General features: G+C 33.9%; 4 protein-coding genes across 4 annotated transcripts; 3 read left to right on the top strand and 1 right to left on the bottom strand.

Moving 5' to 3' along the window:
- The first annotated feature begins 3,994 nt into the window (after nt 1–3,994).
- On the top strand, nt 3,995–8,233 carry LOC118043790 (VAMP-like protein YKT61). The gene is made up of 6 exons (XM_035051862.2): nt 3,995–4,546; nt 4,787–4,884; nt 5,279–5,383; nt 5,547–5,612; nt 6,585–6,671; nt 7,792–8,233. Exons 1-6 carry the CDS (start codon nt 4,354–4,356, stop codon nt 7,840–7,842), a joined length of 600 nt encoding a protein of 199 aa, XP_034907753.1. The 5' UTR covers nt 3,995–4,353; the 3' UTR covers nt 7,843–8,233.
- A 3,700-nt stretch (nt 8,234–11,933) lies between these two features.
- On the top strand, nt 11,934–14,973 carry LOC118043789 (uncharacterized). Its single transcript, XM_035051861.2, has 3 exons — nt 11,934–12,366; nt 13,416–13,439; nt 14,258–14,973. The coding sequence occupies exons 1-3, from the start codon at nt 12,171–12,173 to the stop codon at nt 14,557–14,559; spliced, it is 522 nt and encodes a 173-aa protein (XP_034907752.1). The 5' UTR covers nt 11,934–12,170; the 3' UTR covers nt 14,560–14,973.
- A 996-nt stretch (nt 14,974–15,969) lies between these two features.
- LOC118043788 (calmodulin-binding protein 60 F) lies at nt 15,970–21,454 on the top strand. The gene is made up of 7 exons (XM_035051860.2): nt 15,970–16,638; nt 17,465–17,540; nt 17,923–17,981; nt 18,174–18,667; nt 19,407–19,567; nt 19,692–19,895; nt 20,368–21,454. The coding sequence occupies exons 1-7, from the start codon at nt 16,526–16,528 to the stop codon at nt 21,106–21,108; spliced, it is 1,848 nt and encodes a 615-aa protein (XP_034907751.1). The 5' UTR covers nt 15,970–16,525; the 3' UTR covers nt 21,109–21,454.
- Nucleotides 21,455–22,239: 785 nt separating this feature from the next.
- Nucleotides 22,240–26,983, bottom strand: LOC118043787 (two-component response regulator ARR12). Its single transcript, XM_035051859.2, has 6 exons — nt 26,311–26,983; nt 25,651–25,803; nt 24,980–25,378; nt 24,796–24,872; nt 23,222–24,427; nt 22,240–22,496 (listed from the first exon to the last, which is right to left on the bottom strand). Exons 1-6 carry the CDS (start codon nt 26,450–26,452, stop codon nt 22,425–22,427), a joined length of 2,049 nt encoding a protein of 682 aa, XP_034907750.1. The 5' UTR covers nt 26,453–26,983; the 3' UTR covers nt 22,240–22,424.
- Nucleotides 26,984–27,202: the final 219 nt, after the last annotated feature.

Here is a 27,202-nt window from a genome sequence, read left to right on the forward strand (position 1 = left end):
TCCGCTAATTATCAATATCAAATTCTTCTTAGAAACCCCACTTTCCTTGTCATTAACTCACTCTTTTAGAAACAATTAAGAGAAGAAGAAGGATAGAGAGAAATGTTACATCCTTTTTTTTTTTTTTTGCTACTGTTGGAATTTTCAGTCAGCATATAAGAAAAGAGGGAAGATGTTATTTGTATCTTATTTACAAAACTACCATTGCTTTCTATGTAACTACAAACTATCACTCATTTGGTTTTTAACACATGAATAGTTTCTACAAAGCCCTAACTATAAAATCTTTTTGTACACAATCTTATTCTCATTTCATCTATAATCAATAATATTCTATTAGGATATTTACTCCTAACCACAATAATTCATCTCTTAATTTATACTATTTCAGTTTAAATATTCCATAATTAAATACGGAGTTTATACCAATAGTCAACCCGCACATCAATTCATACATTTATTTAATCAATTATTATGGTTTTTACCATATTGTTTTACCAATTTTAGACTAGGGTTTACATGTTACTTCTTATAATTTTACTTAGCGACCGATACTTTTACACACTATTTTATTACTTAATTTTCTTTTTTTTTTTCTATAAACCAGTTCACTGGGGACACCCCTTAATCATAACCCCTTTTTTTTTTGTCAAAAATACCATTTTTAAAAATAGATTTTACTCATTTTTTATCGGGATTTACAATTTTCATGTGTTTTAGATCAAAACAGGTTAAAAATTGGGTTTTGGGGGTAAAAAAGACAAAGCCTGAATTTTCAACTACCTCTGTGGTTGTTGGATTCTACACACACAGATAACGTTTCATCTACTTTTAAAAATAAAAAAATAATAAGCAGATGACATGTCATTTATCTAATTTAAAAGAAAAAAATTAAGCCCCTCCACACGGGCCTTACCTAGTTGACCCTCATACTTGGGCTTAGTTTAAAGGCCTAGGCCTAACACACTAGGCTAATAGGCTTGTGTAGTTGGCCTTTTTTTCCCTCCAAATGATATTAACTTTCTTAAGAATTAAATAATTTAGAATATAATATATATAATTTCTTTTAAATTCTTAGATTATCTAAGAATGATTTTTATATGTTATTTCATTTTATTTGTTTTTAAATTTTTACTTCGTTCTCAAGCAAATTTTATTTTTTGTGCATCCCATCATAATAAAAAAATTATTTTAGTAGGTTTATTTAGTGTGATGTATAATTTTTTCTATCATATAATTAAATAAATAATAGTTTTTAAAAAAAACTTGTTAAACTCGATGAGGTCTATCACCTAGATTGCGAGTTTAGCAGGCTAACCCATATTCATTTGATGCGTCGCCATCTTTATATTAAAAAAACATTCACCTTAAAATTTGTTTCAAGTCAATCCAAGTCTTTATCAATCTTTTGAGTTGTCTCTAGACTTGTTAAGTTGATTGTGTTATATCAGATCAACATTTACATGACTTAATTTAAAATCTAAACTAAACAATAATTCGAGTCTAAGACAAGTTTAGTTATGCTTACAGAGAGTTTCCTGTGATAGCGCATGAGCGTTGTATTATTATTATTATTATTATCATTATCTTTTATTTACATTTTCTAGACATGGTATCACCTTAGCCTTTGTTACATTTCTTATAAAATGTCACCTCCATAGATTTTGCATCTATATTTGGTACAAGAAACAAGAACTTAACCAGTTTTCTATAAATTTTTCATCATCCAGAGATTTTTCAATTCTTGTGTCTCTCCCCTCTTTCTTGATGTTTCTTGTGCCAATTACTTCAAGAATTTGCTTATAGTTGATGTCAATCCGGAAACAGATAGAAACTTGGTCAAGTGAGTAGCTAGAGAAAATAGATTGAAATGTGTTTTCAAAAGTTAAGGGTGAAAATATATGCCCAATTCATATATATAGTTGAATAACAAGTAGCTATGAAACTAGAGCTCCTAAGTTTATCTTTGAAAAGATGATGTTTTTATGTTTTTGTTCTCAAGTTTGTATGAATCCTAGGTTAATTTAAGTTTCAAATAGTCAAGCCATTTTGCTATCTGGGTTTGAATAAATACTTATAAGTGTTGATTTCTATTGAGCATTATTACTTGCATGAAGCAACTAGGTAGTTTATGTCCAATTCCGAACACAAAAAGGCCAAGATAAGTGGTTTTCTTATCATTCTAATATCTTGGTATGCTTATCGCCTTTCCGACAACTAGCTACTTCCTAGATACTTGACTCCTGGAATTGTGTTGAAGTTTATTGCTAATAGTTAACCTTGATCGCTTGTCAATATTCATCTTCTCTATGTTGTTATAGATGGTTCATTGGGAGGCATATTGAATGGTGTGAAGAATGCCCTTGGCATTCTACATGTTAACTTGTACTTCGCTGCGAGTTGTATATTTTTTTAATAAAAAACCTTAATATATAAGCTATTTTGATATGTTTCTTTACATAAAAAAAACTCAAAATGTAAATAAAAAAGCTTATCCAGATCTCTAATTAAAAAAATTGATAATCATCTAAATAAATAAATAAAAATTCATTAACAATAACAAAAAAAAAAAAGCTAAAAAAATTAAGAAATTGTTGTAGATCAAAATATTTGATCTTGCAAAATAAGACATTTACCCATTTATATCTATTGATTTATTTTTTTTATTAAAATCAATAAAAAAAAATAGAAACACACATGAAACAGAGTGAGTAAAATAAAAGGGAATTTTTTTTTATGCAAGGCCGGATATATTAGAAATATTATTCCAAAATAACTATTTTTTATATAAAATAAAGCTTATCTATATAAAATAAAATAAAAATCTTCAAAAGTTAAATATAAAACAAAATAATTTTTTTTTTAAAAAAAATCTTATACAAAGCTCGCAGTCTAAATCATGATATCAAGATAAATTGATAGGAAAAAAAAATAAAAATAACCACAAAATTGAAGATAAACCATGTTGAAAAAATGAAATTGCATGTGAACACTTACCTTAATTTTTTATGATTCTAAGGGAAGAAGAGTTATTTTATTGTTTTGTAAAAAAAAAAAAAAAAAAAAAAAATACGCTTGCCCAACAGTTCAACAATTTTTTAATCTAGAAGTACATAAATAATTTAATTATTTGAAAAAGTTAGAAAGACATATAACTTTTGATAGTCTTTTAATGACCAATTAACCATTTAAAAAGATCAAATTACCCTAAAAAACAAGACATTCTATTTTTTTTTCTCTTTTCACAATTTATATTCGAATATTTTTTTATAATTTTTTTTAAATAATTTTTAAATAATTATTCAAATATATTATTTTTAAATAATATTAGTGATTTTCGTAACTATTTTAAAAATTATTTTCTGAATAATTATATGTTGACTTAATATGCATTGTTTTCTAAATGCAGGTGAGATATTTATTTTTAATATTTTTATATGATTATTCTTGACATTATTATTGTTAATTTTTTTATTACATTGGAATTATCAATTTATTATTTTATTTTAATAAAAATTTGATATGTTTTTTAAAAATCTCAATAAAAAACCATTTTGGTAAAAAAAAAAAAACAGATTAATAAGTAAAAGAGATATTGATTAAAAAGATATCTTGTTTATCATTGTTTTAATTTATTAGAATTTTTTTACATATTGATTTTAATTTCTTACCATTTATATTATATAAATGGAAAACAAAACTAATGAAATTTATATTTTAAAAAAAATACGTTAAGAAAAAGTTATACTGGCAATTACATTTTTTTTTTCAATGTTTAAATTTGTATATTTATGCGGTTAAAACTCCATTTTTATTTTTATATAATTAAATAAAAGGATTTTTAAAGAACGCCCCGTATTACAATTTACAAGATAAAAAATCCTTATTTGTATTTATATTTTAATTGTTTTTTTTACTTCAGCCTTTAATTATCATCAACAACACTTTTAAGACTTGTTAATTCACATCCTTTTCACTTTATTTTATTAAATATCTGTAACAACTTTTCAAATTCTTAATTAAAATTTCTTCTCTAAACTGCAGAAGCGGTACAGATCCATTCCTCGGCGTCAGCAGCTCAAACACTTTATCGCCAGTGAGGCAAACTCCAATGCCTAAAAATAAACTCACCCACATCTAATTAAGATCCCTTTTTTCTCTTTGGCGATCCCAATAGAGAGATCAGAGAAACCTAAATTCGAAAAAAAAAAAAAAAAAAAAAGGAAAGAAAAAAAGAAGAAAAGGAGGAACAGAGCAGTCTCTTAACACAAAACCGAACAGAGTTTTAGAAAGATAGAGAGAAATTCAATTTAAAAAAACATATAAAAAAAAATCGTAGAAAGAGGGAGAGAGATGAAGATCACGGCGCTATTGGTATTGAAGTGCAACCCGGAGGGATCGGATCCGGTTATTTTAGCAAACGCGATGGATGTGAGTCATTTCGGGTATTTCCAACGTTCTAGCGTTAAGGAATTCATATTTTTCGTCGGTCGAACCGTAGCTAAACGGACCCCACCCGGCCAACGCCAATCAGTTCAGCACGAAGGTCGGTTTCAATATATTCTCTCTCTTATTATTATTTTCTTTTAAGATCTCAATGTTTGTCATCTCCTTTTCTCGTTCAGCTTTTTATCGAATTGGAGGTTTATTATTATTATTTCAAAAAAAAAAACAAAATTTAGATTGATGTATTGATCCAGTTTTGATGTCTAATTGTGTAATTTCGTTAGTATCTGTGGTGATTTTTGGGATCTTGTGATCAAGATAACTGAATTGAATTATGTAGAGTACAAAGTGCATACTTATAACCGAAATGGACTATGCGCGTTGGGATTTATGGATGATCATTATCCGGTTCGCAGTGCATTTTCCCTTCTCAATCAGGTGATAATACTAGTTTTTGTGGCTTGGATTTTTTCTTATGTTAGCTTTGAAATGCAGCTGTAATTAGGATTTTGAGGGACTGTGTTTTGTGCCTCATCAAGACTACGAATTTTGCATGTTATCATGTAAATAGATTGATGATGTTGCTAGGTTTCTTTGTGTTTCTATAATGCAATGATTCCGGGTGACCTTCCAGCATGATACTGTAACTCGATAGACTTTTTTTTTTTTTGAAAGCTGAAATCATTAGGTTATGTGATGGATAACATTTGTTTCTGCCTAAAGTTTATTATATAGGCTGTTTTTTTAGTGCTATTGTATTTGGTGGAATAAACTTAACTGCACTTGCTATGTTATAGGTTTCATTTTAAGATGGTATATTGTAATGTTACAGGTGATTGATGAGTATCAAAAGAATTTCGGTGAATCTTGGAGGGCTGCACAAGCGGATAGCACTCAACCTTGGCCGTATTTGAATGAAGCTTTGACCAAGTTCCAAGTAACTTGACATCTTTTTTTCCTACGCTCAACACTGGCTGCAATTTATTTACATTTTCTGTTTCATTCTTAATTGAAAAGTATGCTGTTGTTTATCATCAAATCTCATGAATCTCGAGGCTTCTTTGTTTTTCATTTTTCCTTCTAATTTTTAAAATTTTCAGGATCCTGCGGAGGCGGACAAATTGTTAAAAATCCAGAGGGAGTTGGATGAGACAAAAATTATCCTTGTGAGTGGCTGTTGATTACATACGTTTTAGTTTTGCATCTCATTCTTTCCTATTCTCTTTCACTTAAGATGCCTGGTCAAATCTGTTAACTTTTCTCTTTCCTGTTTCTATTCTTAGCTTTTGGTTGGAGGTATTTTAGTTGCATGGTTCTTGCATCTTGGGATTGCTGTTTTGGAACCTTATCAATTAGAAATGAAATACTGCTACAATCAACTTACACAAAAAGCATATTCTTTCTTCTTCTCCATGATATATGCTTCTTTTTTCTTCCCTGGGCTCATATGGCAATTGGTTGACTAAAGTGTAATCACATGTTCTTTGGATAGACCCAAGTGTGGAGATCCAAATTTAACAGCTCACAAACTGAAAAGGAGGTGATTAAGTTGCAGTAAAACTAGTAGTAGCCCGAACTCCATCCCTGGAAAATGCTGGTTCTATGTTGAGTCTGTGGATGGTTATCTCACCCGTACTCAGTAGCCTGAATTTGTGATATATCTTAAATCAGTATTACCATACCATTGAACCAAATGGCAGCTTTAATCTCATGTAGACTTGCATAGCCCTGGTCCCTTTTGCAGAATGAGTTGGTGCAATATGCATAGCTTGCACGTTTTGTTTATAAGCCAGGATCTTCCTTGTAGTGTAGCAACTGACATGAGGTTTTCTTGCTGAGTACGTCACATATTTAAATGATTTTGACCTCATAGGCTTGGTGATTCTCAATTTTCAGTCTCGGTTAGCTTGCATTCTGATTTGCCATTGCTTCCTGACATGTGCATGGTAAATGAATTTCTTTTTTATTCTTTCACTAGCTGTTGAGACAAACATCATGCCAAAGGACTTAAAAGTTGAAAGTTTAGGCATGGATTACTTTTGGTGATTCATAAGTAATTTACTGAACTTCATCCTTGTAGCTCTCACCTTCCTATATTAGTCTCGTTGTGACATGTTTGTGTTTATTTTTTGGTACAGCATAAGACCATTGATAGTGTACTTGCACGAGGTGAGAAACTTGACAGTTTAGTTGAGAAGAGTTCTGATCTGAGTGCTGCATCACAGGTACACATACAAATATGTAAATTACCGTTATGCTTTTTTCTAGTGTACAGGTATCTGAAAAATGTACTTGTGCAACTCTTGTATGTGTGTTTATTGGTTTTTTCCTCCTTAATCAGGCTATGCAAGTTTAAGAGTCATCAAATTTGTGTTTTTGTTGCTTCACTACACCATCATTCCATGTACTAGTATGGTTCACTGTTGAGAAAGTAGTCCGTGTCTCTATAGAGTTTTATTGGCAAAAAGGTGTACAACTTTACTACATGATTGTTTATGCTGGGCTTTCCGATAACTAAATAGCGTGTTAACTAACATCCTAAAGATATTTGATCATTACATATTTCAGAAGGGCAAAGGACCTTTCGGAGGAAAATTGGATACAATTATTTTTTAGCCTGGGGAATTGCTAGCACTTCCATTGACCACATGCTGCTTGAACTTGCATTCGTCATACTTCTCACATTTTCATTATGGTCTGTGCAGCTGCAGTTAGTTTTGTCTCTTAAAAGAAATTTTATGGTGATTTATGAATGCACCATTTAGTTTTCCTATTGGCTTCTAAAAAATTTGAACCGGTGTTCTGTTGTTTTTACTTCTCAGCAATTTGGATGCTGCATTTTGAAAGTCTACATTATTGGCTTGTGTATTTTTTTTCTTAATTGGAATCCTATATTCTTCAATGTTGGAAAAATGATTCTGGGATTGAGAGCCTTTATAAAATTTCCCCTTTCCTTCACTCCCCCTGGCAATGAATAGACCTTTGGTAATTAAAAGCAGGAAAGCTTAGCCGGCTGAGTCCAGATAATCAAACAGTTCGAAAGGGTGATGTTGTACTTGTTTTAGAAACCTTTGATTTGTGTTTTTCTTTTTCTTAAAAAACAAAATACAGAACTGTTTTTGCTTTGACCTTATTTATCTACTTATGCTCTCTATCCATAATCTCTTAGTGGCTGATCTACTTCCTATAATCCCAGACTGCAAGTAAATCAAATCAATGAGTTACCGTTTCAAAATGGAACTTTAGCACTTCTGTTAATTTCCAAGTCTTGAATTCAGCATCGTTTTTTTTTTAATTGCGCCTTCTGGAGCTTAACGCATGAACTTTGGTTGATTGTCGAAACAGATGTTCTACAAGCAGGCAAAGAAAACCAATCAATGTTGTACCATACTGTAGGCTTTCAAGGGAAGCAGCCCAACGCAACGGCTTCTCATTTCATTTGTCGTGGTGTTGAAGAAGACGGTGGATGGCAAAATTGTGATTGTAACATGTCCATATCATTCATCAGTTGATTGTGGCAGAGTTGTGGGATTTCTCCTTTCTGGATATTTGTCTCTGGAATCAAAAAGAAAGGAAACCAGATATTGACGAATGAGTTTCTTCTTAGAGCTTTGTATCCTTCGTGTTGCCTAGCAAATATCAATAGTTCTCATGCATGAGTGTTGCATGCATTTCTCTAGCGTTCCTACCATAAAAGTCAATATATAATTTGTTTCAATCATGGAAGTAAATTTTTGTTACCGAACGTGCCAAAATTTATTCGACCGAATTTGACTATGTTGTATTAGAGATGATGCCTGAAATATGTGTGATGTATTTTGACTGTTTGTTTTTATATTTTTAAAAAAAATAAATTTTTTTTATTTTTTATGAATTTTAAATTAATATATTTTTAGTGTTTTCAAATTATTTTGATGTGTTGATATTAAAAATAATTTTTTTTAAAAAATAGTAATATATATTTTAGCACGAAGAATTATTTATTTAAAAAACAAATTGTAATTAAACTCCCAAACAACAACTATGCCACAAACGTTGCTCGCTATTATAGATTTTGCCCATTAGTTTTAGGAATCAGAAACTAAGGCTGTGTTGTGACGGCCTGACATCTTAGAGATCTTGAGGACTTAACATTGATTGGCTGAAATCCAGATCAATCTTGGTTAATCAATCACGATAGAAGGTTTACAGTGCATTTCCATTAGGAGAAAGAAGCTAAGAATTAGGAGAAGAGAGAAACTCAGAGAGCAGGTAAGTTCAGAATTAGAAGTAGAGAAAGAAGGTAATAATTGGTAAAAAAGCTTACGAGAAGAGAGAAACTTAGAGGAGGAATAATGTATTGTAATGTCAATAGAATGTCATATAAATAATAAAACCCCAGTTAGAATCAAATTTGGTTTAAAATCCACTAACTAATAAAAGTCCAACAAGTCCAACAAAATAACATAAATTAAAGTCTAATAATAAAAGTCCAACAAAAAAACATAAATTAAAATGTAATAATAAAACTAAATATAATTCAATAAATTGGGCTTGGTTGTGCACAATCTCCCAACTAAAGAGTAATGGGTTAGGTTGTCCTCCACCATTTTTGTTTATGTTGTACGTGTGTAATGTGGCGACGATTATCCTTTCTGAATCAAGGTTATTATGATAAATATGGGTAGAAAGAACAATGAATTATTGTTTTTTATCAGTAAAAAGAAAAAGAAGAGTCGCTACTTAGTATTATGGTCACTAGAAAATCTAGACTCTACGAGAGTTTAGGTCAAGGGACAAGTTGTGCAAGGAAAATACATATTACCATCAGTACACTCTATATATGGTAAAGTTACTTTGTTGTTTGCTCTAACGTTGTGTTTACTATTCATTAGTTTATTTAAGATTCGAGAAAAGTTCTTCTTGATAAGAAGATTCTTATCTCATTAGATAAAAACTTAGTCATTCTAAAATCCAAAATAGTCCATTCAAGGTTTAAGAAAATTCCTCTTTGATAAGAATATTTTTATCTTATCGGGTTAAAACCTAACTATTCTAAAGATCAAGAAATAAAAAGGTTTTTCTTTGAAATTTTGATCAAATTTCAATAGATATCGTAAACTTGTTGTGATACTAATTAACTATTTTTTTGTATTTTCAAAAGTATGATGAAAACATGATGTTTACTTTTTGTATGAAATAAAATAGATTATTGTGTTGGGAATTCCATCCATAAAATCTAATATAAAAGCTTCCATGAGCACAACAAATAATGCTAATTCATTTTGTTAAAAATTAAAATGAGATAATTAATCAAGTGTGACTTGATTGTAAATAAATTTTAGAAATTGAGAACAATAATGTAATTAATATAAGAGGTTACAATTCTAGACCTGAAAACAATTAAGTAAGGATTTGATTGAATAAATTTTTAAAATTAGCCTGAAATAATATAAGTGATATTATTTAAGAGACAAATTGATTTTTTTTTATATAGTTTTTAGATTTTCCTATAAATAGAACGTTATTCCATCGTATTTATTATAAATAAAGATATAAGGGTGAGTAGAATACAATACGTAAATACCTAAAACATAAAAGAAAATAGCTAGTATTCTGATGTATAACAATTCATCTTTCCTAAAAGAGTTTAGAAGATTTTTCACTAATGATTCGTGTGAATTACCATTAGAAACCGGGTATTTGAACGTCTTATAATTTACGACATCTCAACCTTAAAGTAAATATTCAAATTAAAAAAAAAATATCTGGTTCTCAAATAATTTTCATATAAACTTTAAATAACTCTGAATTTATCTAACAACATTCATAAACTCTTAAAAACTTTTAAACTTATAATTTTCACTGTATGTAAATGTATTTTAGAACACTTAACACTCGAGAAGTAACCGTCCATTACTCTCGGCAAATATAACAAGGTGGCTATGACCATTACATGACAAGCTGCGGTCAAGAACTCAAGACGTTGGGAAGTCTCGTACTGAAAATCTAGCAAACATTTAATTTGTTTGAAAAAAATTATTTACAGGAAGGTGACTGTGTGTTAAAAAGATACATTGAGATTTAAAAGTTGAGATCTCTCGAGGGTATCTGGAATTTTACTTTTAAATTCTCGTAATTCGATCTCAATCTTACCATTCATATGGCTCCTTGCGTTTCAACATGGAAAATTCAACGGTCAACATGGTCTTAAAGGGATGCCAAAGTCAACCTTTTTCGGACCCTTCAATGTCATTACCAGCTGGAATTTTGGCACCGACAATACGTGTGCCCTAAAGCCATGATTAGACATTCCTTTTTCTTAAGAAGAAAGCGATGTAAAGTTTAATGATGTGGAATATTTCAGCTTTCCCCAGACAAAAGAGGAACTGGTTTAAAGTTTTGACTTCCTTATCTAAATAAATCATGTATTTAAGATTTATTTTTACACGAAACACGGGTTGTTTTTAAGCTAGTTTTGTATTCATAATTTGTAAATTTAAAAAAAAAATATATGGTCAAGTATTATTAATTGAATTTAAATATTTGTTGGATAAAAATTATGATTGAGGTTTATATGCATACAAAAGATATATAAAATATTTGGTAATTATGTAATTATGGTTACTTTTCAAAATGCTTTTTATTTGGAAATACATTAAAATAATTATATTTTTATTTTTAAAAAAAATTATTTTTGATATCAACACACTAAAATAATCTAAAACACAAAAAAAAAATTTAATTTGAAGTAAATAAAAAAATAAAAAATTATTAATTTTTTTCAAAATGTGCTTTTGAAATCCAAAAAAACAAATACTTTACGAAACATAAAAAAAAATATATAAAAACTACTTCATAAAAACTGCTTTTCAAAACAAATTTTTTAATAAGTCCATAATATAAAACACAATTTTTATAGTTATCAAATACATTGCTGTATTTTTTACACCACTTACTCAAAAAATAGGTGTAAAACAAACACACCCTTAAATTATTTGGTTTCATATTCATACTATAAATTTAAAAATATTTAGTTAATACATATGTTTATCATAGTTTTTTACATGTATTTCATTTTAAAAAAAAAAAAACTATTACTTGTAGCTAGCTTATATATATATAAAAACTACCATAATACTATAAACAAATATTTTAAAACTGGAAAAAAGAAAAAGGGGGAAAGGAAAGAAGTCCAATTACCATTGACAAAGGACCACCATGGAGCCCGATATTTCAAAAGTAAAAAACCCAGATAGATAAAAATCAAAGCATCAGCCATATTTCTTTATTTTTATTATTCTTTTCACATGCAAATTTCTTTCTTTCTTTCGTTTTTTGTAATTTATTATCACTGATGTGGTGATTCTTAGCTGGCCTCTCCCTCCCTGCCAAATGGTGAAAGTTCCTCTGGGCGCTGACTGTTGACTCTCTTGAGTACATGGAATAAAATAAAATTATTACATTCCATTTTTTATTACATTCTTGCAGCTTATTAAAAAAAAACAAAAAAAAAAAACAGTGACACAAACTCCCTCGAATAATAATAATAAAAAAAAAAACAGCCCACAGACAAAACAGTAAGGATTAGTAGATTCATTTTCCTTGATTCAGCCTCAGCTATCAATCAATTCATCCACGTTAAATATCGATAGATCATCATTAGATCTCTCTCACTTACTTTCTCTCAAGACATAGAAGCTGACAACAACAAGCATACTGTGTACTTGATACGAGAAAGAGAGATGTCAAGGAGATCAGGGACTTGCTTGAGGTGTTGTTTGGTCTTTTTTGCAGTTATTTCAGCTTTAGGTGTTTGTGGTCCTGCTTTATATTGGAGATTCAAGAAGACTATTGGATTTCCTGATTCTAAAACCTCTTCTTGTCCTCCTTGCATCTGTGACTGCCCCCCTCCTCTGTCTCTTCTCAAGATTGCTCCTGGTATCAATCGAACTCGCTCTTCTTGTTTTTTTTTTTCGTGTGTTTCTGTTTTTGGGTTGTCGTTATCCTGATTGAGTTTTATTGAATTTGACTGGAATTAAGGGTGCCCATTTCATCCATTTGTGGTCTCGATCTATTTCTGTTTCTAATTTTGGATCTTGAATTCTCTTAATTGCTTTATTATTGGATTGTTTCCGTGCTTGGTGAAGTTAAATTTAGGGGATACCAAGTTCATCAACTTCTCTGGTTTTGATCTGTGATAATTTCAGGTTTTAGATTTTGAATTTCTACTTGCATATAGCAGCAACCTTTATTTTGTGAAGAGAAAATGATGGCAGAGTTATTAGTGATGCATATTAAATGAAGTAAAGCTTTGATGAGCTCACTTTGTTATTGAGGGGAGTTGCAAGATCTGTCTTTGAACTTGCTTTACTTACTGTATGTGTACATAACAGTATTGTTTTAATTTTACTGATGCATGATTTTAAGTGCAGATCTTGCATGCTACCCCTATTATTTTCAGGTGCTTTAATTGCAATTGAATCTGATTTTTTGAACTCCAAGTGACTATGCAGTATGCCCTCAGTTTCTGTAGCCATTAGAAGTTGTGATCTTTTTCAAGGCCCCTATCTGTTTGCAACCAACTGCTTGATTAACCTTGTGGTGAGGATTAGTCCTTGCATGCTGAAAAGATATTTGAATAAGCATCGAAATTTGCCATGAAAACATTTTAATTGCAAAACTTGTTTGCTAGCAAAATATTTGAAAAAGTTTTTACCAGCACAATGCTACCAGCTACAGCATTCATTGTACCCTCTATTAGAATTACTAGAAAAAAAATTCCATTTATTTTTTCATTTCATATAGTTCCTTGCCTTTCTTGATGCAATCTCATTGAATAATTCTTTGCATTGTGCTTGATCTCTTAGTGCTTATGAGCTTATTATTTGTCAAAAAGACCATGTTTGGGAGTCAAAAGTTTATTTTTGAGGAAATTATGATCTTATCTACTAATGTCTTGTGACTTCTTTTTTGTTTTATGGTTACAGGGTTGGCCAACCTTTCAGTCACAGGTTAGAGCTCATTCTGAAAACCCAATTTGTTGGATCACTTTTATTTGTTATTCTGAGAGCATCACGTATTTTTCATCCTGCACTTTCTGAAAGCCTCTTGTAAAATGAGACTAGGATGAAGCTACTTTATCAGACTTTAATGATTTCTTGAGCAATATATTCATATATTTGAACCTTGTATATGTTATTTCCGACATCCAACTGCTAAGAACCTTGCATTTTGTTTGATAAAAATGTGGACGTGCCCCATAAATTGTGTTGTCTTTACTCAGTCTGCAGAATGGGAATTTTGGTTTTTTAAGTTATTGGGTTTCTTCCATTTATGATTTCAGTTTATAAAATGCTTTTTAATTGATCTTAATTGCTCTTTCTTGAATAATCTTATTCATTCAAATTTAGAATGTGCAATTTCAATTGACAACCCCAGTGTTGCTATTGACTTCCAAGAGTTAGGGCCTATCAGATTCACTGACAATTTGATGAGTGAAAAAAGCACAACTGCTTGTTAGTCAAATGTCCTCTTTAGTTTGACCTTTGATCCAGCTGCTCCCATTTCTCTTTCGCTATTTCTTACTATTTCACTTTATCTGAAAAAATTTAGGCCAGGCAACAAAATAAAAACTCGAAAGAACTGCTTTAACACTCCTGGTGCTTGAACTTATTCCAGTCATTCATTCATTCACGCACTACACATCTTGTTTTATAATGGATAGACAGAAGCTTGTGGCAACTTCTTTTTCTCATTTATGTGCTTCCTTTAATTGTGACTTGTGGAATCATGGTCTCGCTAACATGACTTAACTTTTGGGTCATCATAGATTGTGGAAGTAATGACCCCGATCTCAAAACGGAGATGGAGAAGCAATTTGTGGACCTTCTAACAGAGGAGTTGAAATTGCAAGAGGCTGTTGCTCAAGAGCATGCTCATCACATGAACATCACTCTTGGTGAAGCAAAAAGGGTGGCATCCCAATACCAGAGGGAGGCGGAAAAATGCAATGCTGCCACTGAAACATGCGAGGAGGCAAGAGAGCGGTCTGAAGCATTTCTGATCAGAGAGAGGAAAGTTACTTCCTTATGGGAGCAACGGGCCCGCCAACTGGGCTATGAAGGAGAGTAATTGTCATAGAGTTGATATTTGAGTATTTACATGAATCGTTCTATCATTAGCGTTCTTACTAGCAGGCGCAATTCTGCGCAATCAAATTGACTGGGATCTTCACTTTCTGCGCAATCAAATTGACTGGGATCTTCACTTACTCTGTCACTCGCAAATTGGTTCAGTTTTCTTGTGAAGGCGTTCCAATGGTATGTATCTATCGATTTTCACCGTTAATCTTTACCTGCTCTGGATCTACCAGCTCAACCATTATTTCTAGTGCTCTCTTAATGAGTTACTTGATACTGTGCTATACTGCTATGCATGATGTAATGAACATGATTTTACAAGGCTTGTTTTGTAACCCTGATATAAACTTCCTGGACCACTTAATCTCCATCCTTAGTTTTGAGGGAGCTTTGTGGATTTTTTTCATACTGCATCTGCATCTTGGCTATAGAAAGTAACAGCTGTTCGCTTTGCCATATCTCATTTACCTCAGCCATGTCGTTTTCGTGCCTGCAATCCTCCTTCAACATGTCACTTTGGAAGTAGGTTTTGCACCTCATCACATCTTACCGAAACCTTGTCCCAGCTGCATGTATTGATACCACCGCTCCGCTCAGCTCGGCTCGGCTCGCCAACAACTTTTTATACAAGACTGGACCCACCACGTCCTTCTAACAATTTGGACAAACATTTGCATTTTTATGACATTGAAAAACCATGTTAATATCGTAAACGCGTCCCTGTTATGATAACTTCCAAGTTTTCAGACTTTATCATACCTAGACAACTATGAAGAGATGAAACTTCCAATACTCCAACAGCCATGAATATGGGGCCATGAGACTCCAACCACGATGCTTCATTGACATCTAAAATCGAAACCTCAGCTTGAATCAAGATTAATATAAAACTAATTTGATATTGGAAATGGAGTTGAAACTGCTTATGGCACTTTGCTCTAAATTAAAGTTCAACTGTAGGTGCCAGGTTCCGCTGCTTCAGGATTTTAATACTGTTTAATATTACGTCTAATTGTATTTTAGAAAAATTTTAAGGTTTTTTAATTTTAAATAAGTTTTTTATATTTTTTAATGTGCTGATATTAAAAATAAATTTTTAAAAATAAAATAAATATTATTTTAATATATTTTAAAAAAAATTAATATAACACTTTGAAATCGGTGAACACCTGACCTCATGTAAGTCGCTAAAAAAAAGGGAAAAACTGAAATTTTTTTGGAACATCTACCCAGTTGGGATATCTGGGTAGGCCCAGTTCAATTTTGTAACGTCTGCAGTTAAATTTTGTAACATCTACACACATGGGAGGTACTGAGCAAAATCAAACAAGAAAAGAAGCGACGATTTTGTATCCAAACATGACACGATTTTGAGCAAAATCAAATGGTCAACTTGTTAGGGTGCATCTACATAAAGTAGATATATGTGAGGTAGTTTGCTTCTGTCAGGCCAACTGACCAATCTAGCCATCATGACCAATTTGACTTTCCTCCAAAAATAAGAAAAGAAAATCACAAACAGTCAAAAATCACATGCTTGCCAAGCACACAGACGCGGTTTCAGAGACTTTCAAAGTCCATGCACTCACTGTCATGCCTGGTCGTAACCTTATTTTTTATACGTAGAAAGAAATATTTTATTGTCTTTGATCATAAATAAAGAAAAGAAATCAACTTGGATCTATCTAAAACTAAACAAAACACATCATCTTTGCAATACCCAGATCCGGAAACTGTCTTGAAAGGCCGTTTCTGCTTTTTTTGGGGTCTGAAACTTTTATTCCATTTCTCTTCAATTGAACATGGTGATGTGTAATATGCTGTACGATATAGGGTTTTTGTTTGTCTTTCTGTGAAGTTTCTCGGGTTGTATTTGGATCTTCGGACCAATCTTGGGGACCTCTCTACATTTGGAAAGGTAACTGAGATTTTTTTTGGGTTCTGTTAAGTTTCTATAAATGGAAAGTTCAAGAGGCAGGAGGGTGGAGAAAAGAGGTTATGAGCAGAGTGTTGATGATGAAGCTGACAACCTGCCAGAATCAAAAAAGGCAAAATTGCCTGCTTTAGCAAGGTTGGTCTTTGTCACTACTTCATGAGATTTATTGTTTCCAATTTTGTGTTTTGGTTTTCTTTCTTGGCTTTGAAAGATAAGTTATGACAACTAGAAGAGGATTGAAAGATAATTTTGTTAATTATAGGAGGATTGGCAGATTGGATATATTCCCTATGATCCATTGGGTTGGGTTTTAAAATCCAGCACTTGTATCAGTTTTATTCCTTCCAGAGCTAAATCAAGTCTTCTCATTTTAATCCGATGCCTAAACCATACATAGGTGGTCCCTATTTACAATGATTCTGGTTCCTTGATGATTTGTGGATCTCAGCCAAACCTAGCTATGCCTAGTGAGATCTTATATTAATTAACAATATCATAAGGTAGGTGATTTGGTAGCCTTCAAGAATGATTAAAACTGCTTGTAGGATGCGCTTAAGCTTGATTGACATTCAAGGAGGTAAATGAAAGAATGAGCCTGTGATTATAAGAAACTTGGGTGCTAGAGCATTGTCACAGTGGGGTTGTTCTGTTGATGTAGGGGAGCTTCTGAAATCACTCTTTTGGGCTGATTTCAGAATCAAAGTCTCCACTGAGTTACTTTACTAAATCGGATCAATGATTAAGAACAAGATCATAGTTTTTGAAACATCAAGTATGTACTTAAGCTTTTGGATTCAAGTTTCAAACAGCTTAAACTTATGTGTGGAATTTGTTGAATGTTCAAGTCAATGTTTGGTGCTGTATTAATTCAGTTTGTCAATATCTTCTTTGTGCAAATGTTCTGCCTCATCATCAGTTTTTAAGTCCCCTCCAACTGATATATGACTTAATGTATCTGCAGTGTAATTGTGGAAGCTTTGAAGGTGGATAGTTTGCAAAGACTTTGCTCATCTTTGGAGCCTTTGTTTCGCAGAATTGTGAGTCACGGATTTAATTCGTTTGTTCTAATAAAATTTGGGTTGAGTTGTGATATTATTCTAAACCTGTAGAAGATACAATGACACTGCTGCTGTCGTATATATTTAGCTGATTGTATCTCATGAGAATCATGACCTGGGTCACCATGTAGGGCTCACTTGTAGACATACTGAAATAATTGCAGAGACTTCTGTGCAGTAAATCTTACATCAATTTACAGAATGTTGATAAAAAGTCCTCAGCAACATTCAAGCATTTTCTTGTCTCCCTGTCCCCTAATTTGTCTGCTGTTGGTTTAATTTATCAAAGGCATTGCATATTATGCGATCCTAGTTATTGTCATTTCCTTTGCTGATTTTGGCATTATGAATGAATGATCAGGTCAGTGAAGAAGTGGAACGTGCTTTGACAAGGTTAGGCCCTGCTAAATTGGCTGGAAGGTAGGTTCCTAGGTATTTTTGAATTCTAAAAATTAAAAATTCCTTTCCTGGATGGCAAACAAAGTAGAAAAAATCATTGTAAATTTCAGTTATACTCCATGTTCTCCTGGTGGAAATTGGGATATCATTTGTATAAAAAAAACTGCAATGTATAGGTATTGATACGATGAATTATGATTCTTCCTATGGCAGGTCATCACCACCAAAGCTTCCAGGCCCAGAAGGAAACAATCTACAACTTCATTTCAGAACAAGAATGCCTCCTCACCTGTTCACAGGAGGGAAAGTTGAGGGGGAGCAAGGGGCAGCTATCCATGTTGTCCTGTTAGATGCAAGCACTGGAACTGTTGTGCAAACTGGACCAGAATCAGCTGCTAAACTGAATGTTGTGGTTCTTGAAGGTGACTTCAATGAGGAAGCTGATGAAGATTGGGCAATGGAGCATTTTGAAAGCCATGAAGTAAAGGAGCGTGAAGGTAAAAGACCACTGCTGACTGGGGATCTACAGGTCACTCTCAAGGAAGGGGTAGGAACTCTCGGAGAAATTACTTTTACTGACAATTCTAGCTGGATAAGGAGCAGAAAGTTCAGGCTTGGTGTGAAGGTTGCTCCTGGATATTGTGAGGGGTTTCGTGTTCGTGAGGCTAAGACAGAGGCATTTGCTGTTAAAGATCACCGAGGAGAATGTGAGTTTTTAAATGGTTATAAATCATGGTTGCTAGTTTAGAGACCATGCAGCACACATCCGTTTTGGAGAGAGTTTTCAAATGGTCATAACTCATGGTTGCTAGTTTAGAGACCGTGCAGCACACATCTGTTTTGGAGAGTAGAACATTAGATTATAAACATTAAAATTAGTGCTCAACAATATTAGAATCTAGATGCTCTTACTTAGCTAGATAGATGACTGCCCACTAAGCCTCTCAAATAACACCATCTTCCTGGTTTTCTCTGTTATTTAATTGAGAAACAATGATATCATGCGGATATAGTACAATTATCGGTAAAGCTAGTAGCCTTCCTCTGCATAATGTGGTGCATATTGGAAGGTGACAGGTTGCCAGAATAGCAGGAGAATAGTAGTTCCTTCTGCATTGTTCCAAGCTGTGAGTCTTAGCGTGGGTGAAAGATAACTCGCTATCTGGTTATAAATACTAGTACGGAATGTTTTGACTTGGGACTTCATAGTTTGGTTATTTTCTTGGAACTGAAATGCAAAAACCTTAGAAATCTAATGGTATAAATAGATGCAACAGCCAGTTCTGCAGCTTCGTACAAAGAAACCTCCAATTTTTGGGCTATCTTATAGTTTGGGTAACTGTATTGTGTATTCAGTTGGAATTGCAGCCTCTTACATTTTATCAAATTTCAGATGAATTATTTCCAACTAGTTGTGGTAACCAAGATTGTTTATATAAATTTCAGTGTACAAGAAACACTACCCACCAGCTTTACATGATGAAGTTTGGAGATTGGACAGAATAGCGAAGGACGGAGCATTGCACAAAAAGTTGGTAAAGGCTTATATTACAACAGTTGAAGATTTTCTCCGTGTTCTCATTAGAGATCCACAGAAATTAAGACATGTAAGAATCCTTTTCTTTTTCCCTACATATGTTTGAGAAATCTATTATTCTTTTCAGTTCATATCCCTTGTTTCCATATTGATTGTTCTTCAATTTCCTGTTTTCCACTTTGATGTTCACATAGATCCTTGGAAGTGGAATGTCAAATAAGATGTGGGAGAATACAGTTGAGCATGCAAAGACTTGTGTCTTAGGAGGAAAGCTTTATGTTTATTATGCTGATGGTAATCATAGCACCGGTGTTGTTTTCAATAATATATATGAGCTCAGGGGCCTTATTTCAGATGGGCAGTTCCTCTCATTGGAATCGCTTAACCACAATCAAAAGGTTTGATATTCTCTGCCATTCAGAATCTACTAAAACATTTGCTCATTATTTTACACTTCAGTTTTGCCCTGATATTCAGCTGAATCCGTCTACACAAAGTGCCATACAAAAATATTACTTAATGATCGAAAGATGTTTACTAAAACTTGTTGCAAATAATCTTGAAATCAAACATTCAAGATGTGATCATTTTCATTGTATGTGGTGTAGAGTCAATACAAATTGTCCTACTGATGTGTTTGACTGATAGACATCAGGATCTTTTACAACGGACTGTTATTCGCTACTCTAGGCATAAGAAATGGTCTTATTCTGACACATTAAATGTGGCAACTATAGCTGCCCCAACACCATGTTCAGAGTCTTGGATGGCATGCGTCCAAAACCTCACTTAGAGATTGAAGGATCTGTGTTACTTGACGGCCGTCACTACAAGTAAAGTTTGCTCATTCATGCTAGTGTTTGCTCACAGGTTTCAGTGGATTCCCTGGTGAAACAAGCATATGAGAATTGGCATCAAGTTGTAGAATATGATGGCAAAGTCCTGAACTCCCTAGCTAGCAATAACAGAGGCAAAGGAGCCTCCACTGCGCCTCTTGTTGAAAACAGCTACGAGAGAAATCACTACATAACATCTGCTCAAAACAAGCAGCTGTTTGATCCTTCTGAACCAAATCCACAACACCAAGCTGTAAATAACCACCCATCAGTCCCTCAATTGATTGAATTTCCATTTGTTAGGTCTGATCAGAATGCAGTAATGACCCTAAATAACATAAATAATCCACAAGCAGCATTATCTGGCAGCGTGGATTATATGTCAGTTGGAACTCCTTCTGTTGGGGGTGTTTACTTTCCAGGAGATTGGTCTCGGACAAGGAATGAGAATGGATTGGAAGACTTTTTTGCAGAAGAAATACGGCTAAGGAGTACAGAGATGTTGGAGAGTGATGACATGCAGAGATTGCTAAAAACATTTGGTGTGGGTGGAGTTGGGATGGGACCTGGTTTTGGCCATTCTGACGAGGCTTGTTACTCTTACAGCATTCAAGCATATGAGCCTCGGATGAATCAAGCATATGCGCAGGAGCGTGGAAAGGGCTCAGGGAAGGCTGTCGTTGGATGGCTTAAGCTGAAAGCAGCTCTACGTTGGGGGATATTTGTAAGGAAGAAAGCTGCAGAGAGAAGAGCTCAGCTTGTTGAGCTTGATTAAGTTGAATATTTAAATCTAATTAACTCGAGTTCTATCGATATTATATCTGTTTATGTGCCTGTGAATCTTTTTATGTTTTTTTCGATTGTTGAGAGACATAGTGAATGCTTGCAAGTTTAACATATTGGAATTGAAAGGCACGCTGGATTATTCCAGGTTCTGCTCTGTTTGCCTATATTCTCATAGGCCAGACAAGGCAAAATTTAAGGTGAGAGGACCGTTATCCTTGTTTAAAATTTAGGGCTCTTTTCCTCGTTTTAGCCTGAGAAAGCAAGGCAGGTATTCATTATCATGTTTAAATGTTACACTACTGTTCTCCTTTGATATGCGCATCACTTTTCCATAACTTTTCTTCACAGTGAATTTGTTAGGTTTCCTGCTGTTCTGTAATAATTATCCGCTACATAGCATCAGACTGCAGAATTCAATCATTGATATTTCCGAAAGCTTCGTCGGATTTGGGTTCATGGAACTAAACTCTTTTGATAAATGCCTGCAGGTTTTATGATGGCAACGTCAAGAAAGCGACACTGTTACTCTCCTCTAGCTCTCTATTCCTTGCATTTGCATATAAATAGGCATCATTCCACCTTCTATGAGTGCAATAAACTAAAACAGAGATTTTCAGAAATTGCTCAAACAGAGATGAAGAAAACAAAAAAACAACCAACAAAAACCTCTCTTGCTATCTTTCCAGAGAAACAAAAAGACTCCTGCTAAGCCCAGCTCCACACACAAAACGACAGATATGAGAAAAGTACTCGTGTGCCCGTGTCTGTCAGTACACGAGCACAGATAATTCTTGGTACATCCAAGGATAATGAATCTCTTAAAATAAGCATAAGAAGGGACAATTAATCCTATCTAATGGAGGCTGTTTAAAGCAACCGTGTATCTGTTTTTCTTTTTCTGTAAAAGGTTCAAGCATTTTAAGCAAAAGGTCTGCTTCTGATAGCAGATTCACACTCCAAGGCCCCAAAACAAAAGCAATCTGGAAAACGTTTATTAACGTCCCAGGTAAATTTACAATTAGTAAAAATTAATATTTTAGAAAAGGGTGATGAATTTAATATGTACGATTAGTTTATCAATAAGAATTGAGAAGAGGAAAGAGATCAAAAAACAAGGATCAGGCTATAAATGTTAACCGGTAATTAACTCTGGTAACGGAGAGTAAGAATAGAAAGAGGAAGATGAGATTACATTGGTAAAAACGAGAAGGGAAAAAACTAAAAAGAAAAGGAGTAATCAATTACAAGATACAATTTTTTCCATGAGAGGAGTGAGAACTCAGATACTCTTCTCCTTTCGAAGACTCACATGCATGATCCAGGTGAGAAAGATCCAAACCTGAATTCTCCATCCATTAAGGAACCATCATTTTGATCCTGCATCAAGTACATTATGAAGTGTCAAAGAATGCAACTTAAATTTTAACTATCTCAAGAAAAGATTGGAATTTTTCGGAAGAAACAAGCACAAAGAAAATGAAACAAGCAACTACTAATTCGAAACTTTCACAGGAACAGTAATAATAGGGAGTTTGGCAACAGAAATGATTCACCATTCCTTTTATCATTATGCATACAAGTTGGCTTTGAGTTCTATCTATCGAATAGGATATAATGATTGTCGATTATACACACTTGCGTTCTCTCCTCTCTTTCATTCGCCTTTCAGTCACTACAAATGTTTGCAAGGTAGCATGAATTTTTTTTATTTTATTTTTTTATAAATGGAGACTAAGAAAAAGCCTACCCATCACATAATTATTACTTACGAAATGGAAGTACCTAATTGATATGAATAACATAGTCTGTCTATCACAATATGAATAACATAGTCTGTCTATCACAACAAAGAATCCAAACAAGAAACGTAAATAGGTGCAACCACAACCAACTCCCATTTTATCAACTAGATAATAAAGGTTATCTATGTTGTCATCGTCTTGTGCCTTTATAATTTTTACCAAAAAGAAGCAAAAGAGTCATTTAAAAAAAGTTTCCTAAACTTCTTTGGAGCACGAAAACTTGAAATGGTGACTGGAAAAGCTGAAAAGAACGCATCTGAAGTGTGTAAATGAGATGGATAAAGCAAAATATTTTCGTACCTGTTTGATCATTGCATTCATTATATCATCCACAGACTCATAATTATTTTGAACAAAACCATTCTGGGACTTTGCTTGCTCCAAGATAACATCCTCGTTAGACCTCATTTTTGGGTCCAAAGCAAAATTCTCAACATCAGGATGATGAAACATGGATAGAGTCCCACTGTTTGATTGACCAATCATAGATGCGCCAAACCTTTTCCTTTGGTCCATACTCTGGTTCAATGCACCAATGGAACCATTGCCAGAAACCAGGGAATTCATGGCACCGAATGAACGATTAAGACCAGGATTATAGTTTTGGCTATTTTCTTCCCATCTGTTCTTTGAAGTGTAATTTGTTGTATTCTGAAAAATACTACCAATAAAGTCTGTTTGTCCTTGTATGTCTACTCTGGAATCTTCTAAAGGTGCTGTGAGAGAACCCGTAGAGGAAAAATCGATGGGGCTGTTAACAATGTGAGAGGTAGTGGAAGATACATTGCCTCTCAAGGTACTGGAAGGTAATCGATCATGTCGGAAAGGTTCACCGATTGGCAAAGAAGGAAAAGTGGACAATTGAACTGCACCCTGCCAGTTATCATCACATCGACTATGATCCAGAAAATTTGAAGAGCCCTGGACACCAACATCAAAAGACTCCTGATTCAATGAAGGCATGCTTAGAGAAGATTGAGTCAACAATGATCCTCTACTCTGATTTTGTTGTGGGTTTGCTTGTAATATCGGAGGGCTGCTTGTGGCACTAGATATGGTGTTGCTCAAGCTACCAATAGTCACTTTGACATCCGGGAAGCAACTTGCAAGTGTAAAACCTGCTGTATCACCTTTGTGATTAAACTCTCCAATATGGTTAATGGACTTCATTTGTAGTTGCTTGGGCTCCAGTGCAGATGAAATCCCTTGAAATAAATTTGTACCCTGGTTTGTTGGTAAGAGACCTGGCTGGAGCAGCCCAGAAGAAGCTACTCCCTGTAAGGTTAAACCCCCAGGAGAGTTCAATCTACCAAGAAAAGTCCCAGATGGATATGATGAAAGAGAAGTGCTTGAAAGCCTTCCTGGTCCATGCATAGAGCGAAAATCTCCAAATCCATCAACTGAACTCATTTGCAAGTAAGATGAGTCTCTAGAACCGAATGCAGAAACCATGTTGCCTTGCTGGTTTCCTCCACTACTTAGTCTTTTCAGGTAAAGCCTAAATTTCTGTAAGAAAATATAAACAGGAAGCTTCAAAATGACTACAGCAATAAAACTCTTCGAAATTTTAACATGAGTTCGGAACTTCATTAAACATGTCTAACTACTTGTTGCATAAAAAACCAAACCTGGTCACCCACACTCTAACCACCATGTGAAACAACAGTTGAATTAACATTTCTAATTTACAAAGATGGGCCTCGATATTGTTAATGATTTGCCAAGTTTTCCACGTTAGTGTTGAGTGCACAGTTGCAGAATTCACACCCAATATACATCCCATTATGATGTCACCCCAAGCACAGGTGCAGAATTCACAATCATAGGCATCATTTCTCATGGAAGGTAGGGAATCAAAAAGGAAATATCACTACCTGCAAATGACTTGCCACGTTTTCCCTTGTAAGCCCATCAACATTCATCAGGTCAAGTATTTTCTTTGGAACAGCCTCTGCAAAAGATTTAACAAAAAGCAAAGGGTAAATTAAACGGTATTAGGATTGGTAAGTATGTTAACAGAAAAACAAAAAATATTGCTTCTGAGTTGAGGAAACTCACTGTCAAGACCCATTTGATTAACAGCGGCTACAAACTTCTGATGCAAATCAACAGACCAGACAACTCGAGGCTTCTTCTGATTACCAGATACCTCGTCATTTCCATCTTCACCCTCTTCTTCATCCTCTTCATCTTGGTCCTTACGTTTCCTATTTAGTTTTCCATTTTGATCCGCACTACCAGTTGATGTCACTCCTTGTTCCCCTTCTCCAGCTCCGTCATCACCCTTGTCTTGATTTGGGGACCTGTTTTGGTCCTCAGGATACCATTTCTTTCTCCTGATTACATGTTGCCATATGTTTTTGAGCTCCTCCATTCGAACAGGTTTTAGCAAATAGTCAACAGCACCATGTGTAACGCCCTTGTATACAAACTCTTTATCACCATGAGATGATAACACTGCAACAAAGTTCATGTGGGAAAGAATTATATTCAAATCCAAATTATACAAGTATTTAAGCCAGTTTTCATCTATTCCCTATGTGAAGACTACACGGTAATTATAACATACAAATTTCTTAAGACCAACAGCATAGCCATTATAAGAAACTCAAACAACAACGAAGCCCAATCTAAGTTAACATGCTTTATCAGAGTTCAAGAGATCACAGTAAATTGTGAAAAAGAAAGTGAAGATCATTTACCACCTTACAAAAATAGTATTTGCTTACTTATGACAGGTAGGTCCATTTCGAGCCCCACGAGTTCAAGGAGCTTAAAGCCATCCATGTCTGGCATGTTAACGTCACTGATAACCAAGTCATACTTGTTTCTGTTTTCTCTCAACATTTCCAGAGCAGTGACTGCTTGATTGGTAGTTGTAACTGCAAACACCATACGTAAAACGTAAGAAAAGAAATCTGAATTTGAACGAGATTTGACAGTAAAAACTCAAAGTCCCATATACTATAATTTAGATTCAAATTACATGCACTCCAAAATTCAGGAGTATAGTTGAGTAAGAGAACCCGATTACTAGCAACAGTCCTATAAATCTGCCAATCACAATTAAACAGAAAATAAAGAATATTTTAGTTCTAATAGAGGGACTTAATGAACAAACAATTAGAATTAATCCAAACCCTCTAAAAGGCAAAAAACTGAAACTCGAATGGGCAGAAGCAATGAATTACAAATTCAAACTATGCATACAAAGACAATTCAAACATATAATTCCGCAAACGCCAATCAACAGCAAATTAATAAAGCAGAACAACAAAACTTAACAATACAACATACCAATAGTTAATACCACACTTTGACAAACACATGTTCCTAAGAGTCCCACAAGAAGAAGGAAAGAGAAGAAAAAATAACAGGTTGAAACATACCCTCATACTGGCATTTACGAAGCAAATTCTCCAAAACTTTGAGGCAAATTGGGTCATCATCAACAGCTAGAATACGCATTCCAACAGGAAACTTTTTTTCATTAACTGAATTACCACCCCTTTGGTCGTTTACAGCCATCATGTACCAAACAAAAAGCACCCAACACAGAGATCACAAAAAGAAGAAGAGAAAAAGCTAAGATTTTTATGTGTAGTTCAATTAAAAGATGTGTTCTTTAAGCCTTTCAGACAAAACCCAGATGGCAAAACAAGAGAAAGAGAGAGATTCTATGGCGCTGGATCAGAACAAGAATCGGAGAAACGGATAAAGAATGGAAGATAGTAATACCAAAAAGCTGTACAAAATAGGACAATGATGGTGATGGGCCAAAAGAAAGAGAGGGAAGGGTGTTCCTACCCAAAACAAAACAGAAATCTATAACTAGTTTTTCCTCTCTTTTTTCCCCTTCAAGTACACACAAACCCCCCGTCCCTCCCTGCCCTATGTATTTGTCTCTAGCTTTTTTTTCTTCAGTTCTCAACAGAACACAAGAACCTTTTACTTTTTCTTGCATTAAATATTTTTGTCAATATATATGATAATGGGGTTTTGTTTATACGAGCCCCTCTATCTCTCTCTTAAGCTTTTTTATTTTCTTGATTTTTTTATGGTAAACTTCTTTCTCCCTTGTCAGAGCTGTCACCATATATGGAAGATGTGCTAGACTTTTGAGGCTTTGGTAATGTGAACGTAAATGTCCAAATGGTAACCATGCTTGTTGCTATGTGCGATGTAAGCGTTGATGAATCAAGACCATCCATCGATGATTGTGGGCCATTTGGAGGATCAAAGGATGGGAATTTGGTGGCATTGGTTAAGGTGAGGGGGGAG

Source organism: Populus alba, chromosome 6, assembly GCF_005239225.2.
Source record: "Populus alba chromosome 6, ASM523922v2, whole genome shotgun sequence".
NCBI classification, from domain to species: Eukaryota; Viridiplantae; Streptophyta; class Magnoliopsida; order Malpighiales; family Salicaceae; genus Populus; species Populus alba.